General features: G+C 39.9%; 1 protein-coding gene across 4 annotated transcripts in view; it reads left to right on the top strand.

Annotated features, from left to right (window-relative positions):
* The window catches only part of LOC122663423 (suppressor of RPS4-RLD 1), a 95,421-nt gene that overhangs the window by 68,989 nt on the left and 13,827 nt on the right, over positions 1 to 12,605 (top strand). For all 4 annotated transcript variants that reach the window (XM_043859132.1, XM_043859131.1, XM_043859133.1 and 1 more), the window contains 3 exons: positions 10,673 to 10,764; positions 10,933 to 10,971; positions 11,074 to 11,164. In XM_043859132.1, coding sequence (XP_043715067.1) covers positions 10,673 to 10,764; positions 10,933 to 10,971; positions 11,074 to 11,164 — 222 coding nt within the window. The remainder of the gene's footprint in view (positions 1 to 10,672; positions 10,765 to 10,932; positions 10,972 to 11,073; positions 11,165 to 12,605) is intronic.

Raw genomic sequence — 12,605 nt, forward strand, 5'->3', positions numbered from 1 at the left:
TTTTTGACCCGCTTCTTATAGTTGAATATGCCTTGATTTGTGCAAGAACAGATACAAAAGATGCTGATTCTTTAAAATGGTCATACTAAATTTTATGTTTCGATCCATCAAGTCCCTCCGATTCTTATGCTAGGAATGGCATTGAGGATGAGGTAGGTTGAATGGGTGATCTTCAGCCTTGCCCTTCATGGAAAAGGGGTGCTTTGTTTTACTGTTTTAGAGATAATCAACCTGGGCCATGTATCAGTGGAGGGGTCAGCATCTAACAAATGAAGATTTCGTTTTTCTTATTTTTTTTGTGGGGTGGGGGGGGTAGGGGAGTGGGCTTTGTTAGGGTTTAGTAAGGGATTTCCGGAAAAAAATCTCTCAGATCCCTCTCCTTTCCCCCTTGTTTCAAGACTCTCACCTCTTGATTCCAGGCAATAGTGAACAAGTCTGGAAGACCTCCAATGACTCTTCACCACACCAAGGATCCTCCTATCATTTCACCCAGTTCCTATTTACCACCTTGAATCCCACCCCTTGAAACACCCTAGAGGTGTTCCAGATTCTCTTCACACCCCTTTCCCGTGAGCCCCCTCACCTCTCGAGTTTCTCAATGTGCTTCCACCATCACATATTTTGCCTTGATTACTTCTTTCTGAAGTCCCTCCTTTGTCCCTCAGTCTCCAGCTTCCCTAACAAAGCCACAATTATATGTCTCACCGGTCTTAGCCCCAACCCACCCTTCTCTTTAGCCCAACTCCCCCTCTCCCAATACAATTACACTAAAAAATAAAGGAAAGAGAAATCTCAGGTTTGAATAGCTTAAAATCCTCTTCTCTTCTTTCTAAGCTCAAAATATTATTCCACCTTCACCTCCATTTTTCATCACTATCACCATCTATATTTTGAAGTCTGTTATAGAAAAATCAGGCAGCTACAGAGTAGCAGCCGTGGTTTCTCTGCTTCATTCTTTTGAGGAGTTGGAGATGACAACCTTTTTTTGCTTTTCTTTTGGAAGTGGGGGATTGGTAGTAAAGTGATGGCAGAACTTGATCCCAGGTCTCGGTGACTACCTGCCATAAAGTTTACCAGCTGATACAACTAGCACCTTCATGAAGAAAAAAAAATTTCAGTACCAGAGGAGATTATGTATAGGACTGGCGTGTCAAAGATGAATCTGTGTCTCTCTTGGCTAAATTTACAAAGAATGGCTGGTTTAAGAGCCACAATTAGAAGATAAAAAGGCAGGGTTGGAGGTTAGAGTTGGCTTTTCTCCTAGCAGACCTGGAGACCTGTGGGATGGATGGATGGAAGCCTGATATGCATTACAGTTGAAGTGTTGAATAATGTACACCAGAATACAGTGGGGGTATTCTAGTCTTTTTGAGGTTTTATTTTATGTTTTATGTACTGCCTAGTGAAGTTAGCTAAGCTAGGGGTAATTCTGTCTTTAGGATGTAATTCTGAATTTATAAATACAAAGGCTTGCTTGGTCGATTAGATCATTCTAGCATTCCCATTCTAATTGTTTTGTTTAACATGGCATCAGAGCCAATTCTCTGATCTAGGTTATACAAAACCTGTTTCTCCATCACTTCCACCTTCCTTTCTCTCTTTCTCGATCTCTCTTCTTCTTCTCTTCTTGGTTCTCTCCATCCTTCAAGGGTAGCACTAATGAGGTGATCACATAGTTCGAAAACTCGTTTCGTTTCGGTGTTTCGGGCTGACCGAAATATCCAAAATTTCGGATATTTCGGTCAAAATTTTGCATTTTTTCGTTATGTTTCGGTAGGTCATTTTGGTGGGTTTTAGGCCAAGTTAAGGCCTGAAACTTCATGGAAACCCTATTTTAGGCTATATAAACACATTTAAATGTTCGAATTGCAAAAATAGTCACCCAAAGTGGTGTTTTGGATTTGCACCATTGATTGGCAATGTACGGTCGAATCCTAATGTATAACTTAGTTAATTACACATACACATTGTTTAAGACTTTAAGTACTAGAGGACATAATAAATTAATGATTAATAAGCATTTTAAACAAGTAAATTTACTTGGAAGTTGGAAACATAAAGTGAATGACTCATATGTCATAACTTAAGTCATAATATTAAGTACAATAAGTAAATAACAAGTTAAGAAGATCATATCAATATGACAATATCCCCAGTAGTCCAATACAAGTTAAGTAGTCATCTAGTGACTCAAATGTTTACAAATATTCTAATAATAATTACTCCGACGTCCAGGATCGACCCCACTCATAGTCCGATGGAACCGACATGCATTGTTCTCCGACTGTAGGACAAATGAATGCCACGTCATAGTATGGAAGAAGAAACGACCGAGACTAACGAGGAGAAAAAAACCCCAAAAAACTAGAGCTTGTTAGTCTCTAACGAGTTTTGGTGTTTATAAAGCTACTTTTGTAAAAGGAATCTCGATATCTCGCGAGATTTTGATTGTCTCAAGATATCGCGAGATGGTCGAAATTTCGACCGAGTTTTTGCATTTTTTTTATTCGAGCTTGTGTTTCGTTTCGGTCAGGTCGAGATACTTGAAATATTCGAGATCTCAACCGAGATTTCGCGAGATTCAGTACTCATATTATGATCTAAGTGCTGCCCTCCATCCCACCTCACCATAGAGGATCTGAACCTTTTTTTTTTTGATAGCTGCTGCCTTCTCTCTTCTGCGATTTTTTTGACTGCTTCTCTTTTTGAAAATCAACCCTTTCTACTTGGGAGGTTGATTGTTCACTTTGGAGCTCCACTAGCAGGCTTCGGACAGCATCTATCAAGTTTCTTCATCGATAATTGAAGACTTTTCAAGTTACAGCTCATTCCCCTACATCGATCTCGACTGTTAGGGTTTTGAAAACCCTAACACTATATCAATCTTAGGGTTTCAGCCATCTGATTGCATAATTATTTTGAGGGAATCTTTCCCTCTCCTATTGGTGCTCCACCTCAATTACAGCCCCTTCTATTGAAGTTTTTTGAAGACATCAAGTTTCCAAATTTCTGATCGATTCTGCCCATATCGATCTGATTTTCTGGTTCTTTACTTGGCTAGCTGCTTTGGTAACTCAATTCCATCATGATGTCTGATCTTACCACGGCTACTTCTAGAGGTGATGGTCAATCTAGGACTGAGTTTCTCCCTTATGCTACCCAAGGTTTAAAGTATCGGTATCGGGTATCGTATCGGTAGCGTGATTTTAAGAGACGTATCGTATCGTATCGTATCGTTTCGGAGATACGTATCGAACAATATAGATACGCATAAAAATGATCAAAATACACATGGAAATACACTTTTGGAACAAAAAACAATATAAACAAGCAATATATAATAAGTGTCATGCATAAAACCTAAAATGGTGAATAATGTATAACCAAACAAGTGCATTAAATTGAAATTGTTATAAAAGATGAGGTTCCTTACATGTTGTAATCGTCTATAGCCATGAAGAGTATTGCATGATGCAAAGGATGATGTTATAGCACTCTTTGATTCGTTTTTTTAGTTTAGAAGTGTGAAAAACCAAGATTAAATGCAAGATTTTAAACTCTTGGTTGAGAGTTTTCCTTTATTTTTTCGTTAGATTAAGTGTATCGAGTCTGTGAATGAAAATGGCTTTTTTATGGAATGTACCGATGGTATCGGTATGTATCGGTCGGTGTATCGGTAATGTATCGGTATGTATCGAGCCGTATCGACCGATACGTATCGATACGTATTAAACCATCCACAGAACCCTTTACTGGACGTATCGATGTATCGATATCAGTCGTATCGTATCATACCGGCCCGTATCAGTCGATACAATTCGAGACAGTTCATTTTTAAAAAAAAAGGAGACGTATCGGTATGTATCATGTCGGTACCTCTACACAGTGGCTGGAAGAGGACTTACTAGCCATCTTACTGGCACCTCTACACAGCCCCCTGATGAGGGTCCCATTCAGGCTCGATGGATTGCTAATGATGCTATGGTTATGTCATTCTTGTTGAATTCCATGCAACCTGACCTCTCTAGTTAGTATCTTCTCCTTGAAACAGCCACACAAATATGGACTGCTGCCAAGGAAACCTATGGACAATTGGGGAATGCTGCCCAAGTTTATGAAATCTGTAAGACACTCCATGCCACTATTCAGAAGGAGTTGTCTGTCTCCAAACACTATGCTGCCCTCAAGAGCTTATGGTAACAATTGGATCACTACTCTCGTTTCCAACCCTCTATCGCTGCGGACATTGCTGCCTATTGCAAATATGTGGACCAGATTCGTGTTTATGATTTTCTAGCTGGTCTTAATGCTGAATACGATCCAATTCGTGTGCAAGTTCTTGGCCGGGTCCCTTTTCCAACATTGGAGCAGGCCTTTACTTTTGTTCACACTGAGGAGACCCGTTGGGCTACTATGTTGTTCACTCCTACGGTTGAGAGATCAGCTTTACAAGCTGCTGGTTCCAACCCTATTCCTACATCTGAGGGTAATGCTTTGGCTGCTTCGGTAAAAGAGCCTGTAAAGTGTGAGCATTGCAACAAACCATATCACACTAAGGCGAATTGCTGGAAATCACATGGGAAGCCTGCTGATTTTGAGGCCAAACGTGGTCATGGTAAAACTGAAACAAGGCTAATCACCTTGAAAGTGTAGTTACAGCCCCCACTGCTGAAAATGGTCTCTCCCAAGAAAAATTACTGGCTTTCAGGTGTATGTTACAGTCTTCCGCTGCCTCACTACATCTCTTCCTGCCAGTTACTCCACTCCATCAGGTGCCCACTTTGCCCATTCAGGTATTTTCTTTGCTGATCACTGTGCATCGGTTGTCTGCACTCCATGGATCATAGACTCTGGTGCAACTGATCACATGACAGGTTCTTCTAGCCTTTTTCATACCTATTCCCCTACTTCTGGCAGGGATAAAGTCAAAGTGGCTGATGGTTCCCTCTCATCGGTCTCCGGAAAAGGAACCATTAGCTGCTCCCCTTCTCTTACCTTATCTTTTGTTTTGCATATTACCAATTTCACTACTAATCTTCTCTCTATTGGTAGTCTTACTAAAAATCTGAATTGCAATGTTACCTTTTTTCCAACTCATTGTGTTTTTCAGGAACTGGAATTGGGGAAGACAATTGAATCGGGTAAAGTGCATGGTGGATTGTACCTGCTTGATGATGGATTTCTTCCTCCAAGAGCATTACCTTCCCAACTATATCAACCTTCTTCTTTCTCCTCTGAATTACACCAATGTCATTCTAGATTAGGACACCCCCCCCCCCCTTAGGAACTTTATCCCATTTATTTCCAGCTTTGGTTAAACATTGTAATAAGGAAGATTTTTTTTGTGAGGCTTGTGTCTTGGCCAAACAGACACGTTCAACTTATCCTATTTCTAGTAAAAGAAGTTCGTCCTTATTTCACTTGATTCATACTGATGTGTGTGGTCCTAGTTGTAAAGTTTCTATTTCTGGTCATCGGTGGTTTATCACATTCATACACTGTTATTCTAGATCCACTTGGGTCTATCTAATGCACACAAAAAATGAAGCTTTTTCCTGTTGTCAGCATTTTCATAAGATGGTTCAAACCCAATTTAATGCCACTCTCAAAGTCTTGAGAAGTGACAATGGGACTAAGGTACTAAAACTCGGAACTCGGTACCAACTCGATCCTTGGAAAAACCGAGTCAAGTCGAGATCTCGCCGAGTTGGTGCTTTTTTTTTCCGACTCGAAGCCTTAACTCGGTGGGTTTTAGACCTAGTTTGGATTTGAAAATTGGTATTCAGCCTATTTTAGGCCATTTAAACACAATGACACTATCAGATTTTGCAAAAACAAAGTCCAAATATGAGTTTCACTTCGGACCATAGGTTGGTAGGCGACAACATACTAAAATACCCTACTCTACACATAATTTAGTAATAGAAAGCAGTCAAAACATTCAATTAATGTAAAACAACTTAAATAAGCATTAGAAATGTTTAAGTGTACGATACATCAATCTTTAAACAAATGTTACATAAAATGTGATATGTTAATGTATTCAGTCCTAAGATTGCTTAAAATCCTATAAATCTTAATATGGTAAAACATTGCTAACTTTAAGCTTTTTTTTGAAAGCTTTCCAACAAGTCCAAGATTGCTTAAATCTGATTTATATTGAATGAGTTATGCACCGGTCAAACTTAATTTGGTGTGTGCAAATACTGTCAAAATCACTCTGAATGAAAATATTTTTTTAGACATCAAAACAAATGAATATTTTACCGTACTTTTGGTTTTTAGCAATGTTTTACCATATTAAGATTTATGGAATTTTAAGTTTGAGAAAAACCCCAGCATTATAAAGTTGAAAATTGCACCTATCACAGAAAATCAAGTTTTTGTTCTTGAACTGGGGGGGGGGGGGTTGACTTTTTTTCCTATTGGAATTTGATTTTTAACTAGTTTTATTGGATTCAAATAGGGGGTATTTGTTTATTTATGAATAATATCTTAAGTAAATGAACATTTACTTAAATGATATTAGGCATAAATAAGTGTCTATCTTGATTGCTGGCATACATAAGTGTCTGTATACCAAGATTTCCCACCGAGATCTCGCCTAGATATCGAGATTTGGCACTCATATAAAGGAGTTTGGGGTCGAGATGTCGAGTTGTCGCCGAGATCTCGACTGAGAAGATGTACTTTAAAAAATCGTATAGCAACTCGTCTCGACTTCCTGAAAAACTGAGATCTTGTAAGTTCTCGAACTATGAATGGGACAGAGTATATGGAAGGTCAGTTCCAAAAATACCTTGTTACCCATGGGATTTTACTTCAGACCAGTTGTGTTGATACTCCAGCCCAAAAGGAGTTTGGGGTCGAGATGTCGAGATCTCGCCTAGATCTTGACTGAGAAGATGTACTTTTAAAAATCGTATAGCAACTCGTCTTGACTTCCTGAAAAACCGAGATCTCGAGCGAGATCTCGCAAGTTCTCGAACTATGAATGGGACAGAGTATATGGAAGGTCAGTTCCAAAAATACCTTGTTGCCCATGGGATTTTACATTAAACCAACTGTGTTGATACTCCAGCCCAAAATGGTGTGGCTAAGAGGAAAAATCGCCATCTCTGGGAGGTGGCTAGAGCACTTATGTTTGCTCGAAATGTTCCATCCTTTTATTGGAAGGATGTTGTCCTTATTGCAGCCTATTTAATCAATAGGCTGCCCACTCGGGTTCTTGGCTCCAAGTCCCCTGTTAAGCTTTTATATGGCCCTTCTTCCTTTATTGTTCCCCCCAAGGTGTGGCTGTGTTTATTATGCTAGGGATACGAAATCCCCTGGTAAACTTGAGCCCTGTGGTCTCCGCTGCATTTTCTTAGGTTACTCTGCTACCCAAAAGGGGTCCAAGTGTTATTATCCTCCTACCCGACGTACCATGGTCAGTATGGATGTGGTCTTTCATGAGACTCTCTCCTATTATTCGTCCCCACCTCCTCAGGGGTGGAGTTCTAGTGAAGATGTGTTGACCATAGACCCCCCCTTAGGATGTGTATGATGAGTCTGCTCCTATTCCTGCTCCTGTTCCTCCCTCTTTTGTTCCTATACAAGGGGAGGTTCCTGCTCTTGTCCCTTCCTCTTCTTCAGGGGGAGATGTTCCTACACAGGGGGTGATTACCGAAATTCCTGCTCAAGGGGGATCACTCCAGTCCGGAAAACCATTGGTGAATTTCAGAGGAGGATTAATGCATCAAATTTGAAGGTTTATGCAAAGAGTAGAACCAGACATAAGCAACTTCAATCCTCTATAACACAATTACCCATCCAGTTGCCAACTCCGGATCCAGAACCTACTTCTCCACCTAGTAATAATTCTCCTCTTGACCTAGCTATTATTGTTCGCAAAGGTATTAGGGATCGATTACCAGGAGACCTTTACCCCTGTTGCAAAGCTGAATACTGTTCGAGTTTTGTTATCTTGTGCAGTCAGTCTTGGATGGGATTTACAACAGCTGGATGTGAAGAATGCTTTTCTCAATGGAGAACTTGATGAGGAGGTATATATGGACATCCCACCAGGGTTCTCTTGTGACAAAAACCAAAGCAAAGTGTGTAGATTGAAGCGTATACTTTATGGGCTGAAGCAAACACCTCGAGCATGGTTTGGTCGGTTTCACAAGGCCATGATTTCTATGGGCTACAAGCAGAGTAATGCTGATCACACTCTTTCTATAAAGAGGGTTGTTGAAAACATCACTGTTCTCATAGTCTACGTTGATGATATTGTGGTCGCTGGCAATGATGGTGATGAGATCAGCCGTTTGAAGACATTTCTTGGACAAGAGTTTGAGATCAAGGATCTAGGAAAGCTAAGGTATTTTCTTGGGATTGAAGTTGCCAGATCTTCTAAGGGCATCTTTCTCTCCCAAAGGAAGTATGTCCTAAATTTATTGATTGACTAAAACTGGTTTGTTAGGATGTCACCCTTCAGATACTCCTATGGATGCTAGTGTTCGTATTAGAGAAAAGGAGGGTGATCCTGTTGATAAAGGCCGGTACCAAAGACTAGTGGGGAAGTTGATTTACTTTCACACACTCGTCCTGACATTGCTATTGCTATGAGTACTATGAGTTAGTTCATGCATGATCCCTACTCTTCCCATATGGAGGTTGTTCTTCGTATTCTTCACTACTTGAAGCCAGCTCAGGGAAAGGCATTCTCCTATCTCCTCATGATCACCTACGAATATAGGCATACACTAATGCTGATTGGGCTGGTTCTCTGGATCGCAAGTTTATCTCTAGGTATTGTTCTTTTGTAGGTGGCAATCTTGTCACCTGGCGTAGCAAGAAGCAGAATATGATAGCTCGTTCTAGTGCTATGGCATAAGGCATTTGTGAGTTGCTCTGGCTGAAAGGTTTGCTACATGATCTTGGTGTTCCTATCCGTCTCCCTATGATGTTGTACTGTGACCAAGGCTGCAATCAGCATTGCACATAATCCGGTGCAGCATGATATTGCCAAGCATGTCGAAGTGGATTAGGCATTTCATCAAGGAAAAATTGGAAGAAGGGCTGATTTGTGTTCCTTTTGTGAAGTCTGCTGACCAGATTGCTGATATTCACCAAGGGACTGTCTGGAAAGACGTTTCATCCTAATTTATCGAAGTTGGGCATGATTGACATTTTTACTCTAACTTGAGGGGGAGTGTTGAATAATGTACACCAGAATACCGTGGGGGTAGGGTATTCTGGTCTTTTTGAGGTTTTATTTTATGTTTTATGTATTGCCCAGTGAAGTCGGCTAAGCTAGGGGTAATTCTGTCATTAGGAAGTAATTCTGAATTTATAAATACAAAGGCTTGCTTGGTTGATTAGATCTTTCAAGCATTCCCATTCTAATTGTTTTGTTTAACATGAAGGTTGTGTGTTCCAATCAATAGTTACCTTTCCACAGCCCTAGGAAATGTGTTGCACTTATAGCTTATGTAAGGTCTGTGCGCAGTTGCGCACCCACCTACAGACGTGTTTTGGTGAATATTTCCCTTTTTTTCATACCCTGTTTTGGTGTGTATGAATGTGTATGTTCATGCAGGTTTCTAGTCTTGTATGCTGAGGTATATGTGAAAATTGAAATCCAACCACTTCAATAACTGAATTTTGCTACTTCCTCAAATGCTTTTCCCAACCAAAACAGTGAAAACCATTATCATTTCTTTCATTGAGGGAACATTAACTGCTGGAATATACCCTGGTGATGATACTTAAGAGTGATAGTTTATACTTGTGCCATTTAGGGAGTGGTTGGATAATTTGGACCCACTGGTCGTCTTGTGGAGTTGTGGGTCCCATCTGAACTTCACAAAGATCTGAACTTCACTCCTTTGTGCTCGATCCACACACACGCACTTGAGTTTTGTGGAGATTGTAGTTGTGTGACTTGTGTGAACTTCTAGGATTATGAAAGTGGGTCCCACTTTTTAGTAAAAACTAAATGAAGCTCAAATGTATAAAAAGACTCCTTTACCCCTTTTTTAGCCAACACCTATGACCCCTGAGTCACTTCCACTTCTAGGCCTTTTAAGTCTAGCCAAATCCTGAGTTGGTACACCTGATTAGAACTTTTGCTCCAGATTGAAAACCTTGGGTGGTTTTGAAAGTCTGTTGAATGGAGGGGACCAATGTTTTGAAACCTATTTAAATATTTGACTTGTCCTGTTGACTGCATGACCCAACACCCAGGTTTTTCTGCATTCAGTCAGTTCCCAGTTTACCTTTCCAAACAAAGTTATTCATTTAGTTGTTAAGGCCAAACAATTGCAATGGTGTGACTTTAACAGTTACACCAGTCAACATATGAATCTAGCTCCTTTACAACTTGATGAACAGGTTGATTTTTAAAGGGAGAAGGTCCCACTAAATCATTAGGGGGTCTCAAAGTGCTTATGGTTGAAACTGAATAATGCCTGTGAAAGTTGATATGAGGCCATTCACCCAAGTGAAATGGCCCTGCTTCATGCATATCTACCTCTTTTATAGATAATGTGAAGTTTAATCTACTGATGCAACACAACACCGATTTATCAGATCAGATTTTTGCTCTTGTTAGTTGTTTGTCTCTGCTGGCTAATTTGGGTTGATAATTTTACTGCTTAATGCATAACCTAGAATATTCAAAATACAGATAATGCAGGCCGAATCCTGTTCTGATCTTTATGACGTCATTGGTGAGGACTTCTGGTTAGCTACTTCTTGTGAAAGCACAGCATTTGAGGGGTAATAATCTCTCTTGAGTTTAAATTGGTTTTTCTGGCTTCCTTTATCATGAAAACTGTTATATAGGAAGTCTACACTGTTCTCTAGCAAGAATTAAAAAGTATGGCATGCATAAGAGAGCTGATATTTCTTGGTGTCATCGTAATTTTCGATGGCTATTCGTTGCAGGAAGCGCCTTGAAGGGACAAGGATCACCCTACAAAAGATGTACTGTTCTAATTGTTGTTGTTATTGCTGTTGTTCTGTAATCATCATCATTCCATTTATGCCACAAAAACATCATATAAACACCTCTCTTGTTTTTTACAGGAATGAACAAGGATTTGATTTTGCAATTAGGACACCTTGCACTCCTTCTAGATGGGATGATTATGATGCAGAGATGGCTATGGCATGGGAAGTACGTAACTAGAGCTCAAAACTTCAGTAATGGTTTCTTTCTTTGAATTGTCTGAGATGTATGGCATCTTGTTGATACTTTGGATCTATACTTACACCACTGGGGTGGTTTACTTCATTTCTTCATGCTAGTTTAATTAAAATTTGAGCATGATTTCGCTCTTACAATTCAAACAAGAATTCAACATCTATGAGCATTCATGTTAGTAGTAGGTTTATGGTGAGAAAGAAACTAAAAGACCAAACGAATGAACTTCCACCATTAGTCCTTCCTGACAAAAGGTGATTGACATTTTACTGTCAAACTGGCATATTTCACAAAAACATTAGACAGATCTTAGGAATTTCCCATCGGATCCATTTTATGCAATCGATTTTAGATTTCTCTACTATCAACCTCTCCTCCATACTTTTTATCTATAGGCCTTGGTCCCCCTCCCCCCCCCCCCCCCCCCAACAAAATAAAAAATTGGACAACTCTTGACACATTCAAGTATCTCTTTAGGAAATCCTGGCTCTTCTGGTGTTGGAGTAGTCGAGAGACTTTGGGTTGTGAGTAATGTACACCAGTCACAAGTGATAACCAGTCCACAAGAGGATCACAAACTGCAGATCCATCAACAGTAAATATTTGGTCGATTCTCAGATTTGCAGGAAATTTCCGAACAATAAAATTAAAACAACAAACAAGAAATAGAAGAAGGGAAGAAGAAGATAGAGTAGTCTCTCTCAGACTCGGGTGTCTCACCCATGGCCTCTCACTGTATTTTGGTCTCTCACCAATGGCATCTCACCGTACTCTCTCACAGAGCAAAGCACAAAGCTATGTCTTTTCTCTCAATCTCATTAATCGAATTCATGTACAAGGCTTTAGCCCCTTTCAAACTTATATAGAAGACTCAAAAACAGATTCAAACTGTTGAGTTATGTAGCCACAAGGGCATTATGGGACTTTTCCCCCCATAGCCGACTCATAAGTTAGAGTCGGCTATGAGGGGGGCACTATTGTAATTATTCTTCTACTCTTTTATTATAAATAAAGGGGCTTGGTGATCCTATTCATTACTCAAGCAATCAGTTCTTTTGTTGTCTGCTAACATGGTATCAGAGCCAAAATTCTGATCTAGTTTGCAGTCCATTTTTTTTTCTTTGTTCTTTTATTCTTCCCCTTCCCTGCTCTTCTTGATTTTCCCCTAACCTTCCCCTTCCTCTTACCGCCACTCTCTCTCTCTCTCTCTTGGTTCTTCTCACCACTTAAGGGCAGCACTATGAGGTGATCTCTTTAAGATCTAGTTGCTGCCCTCCATCTACCTCATTCGAGATTATGATTTGATTGAAGACTACAGGTGCTGACCAGATTCTGCATTCGGTTCTCCTATCTCTTGAAGATTGATTTCTTCCCTTCATTGAACATTGATTTTTGCTTTTTTGGAGATTATTTT

Source organism: Telopea speciosissima, chromosome 5, assembly GCF_018873765.1.
Source record: "Telopea speciosissima isolate NSW1024214 ecotype Mountain lineage chromosome 5, Tspe_v1, whole genome shotgun sequence".
NCBI classification, from domain to species: domain Eukaryota; kingdom Viridiplantae; phylum Streptophyta; class Magnoliopsida; order Proteales; family Proteaceae; genus Telopea; species Telopea speciosissima.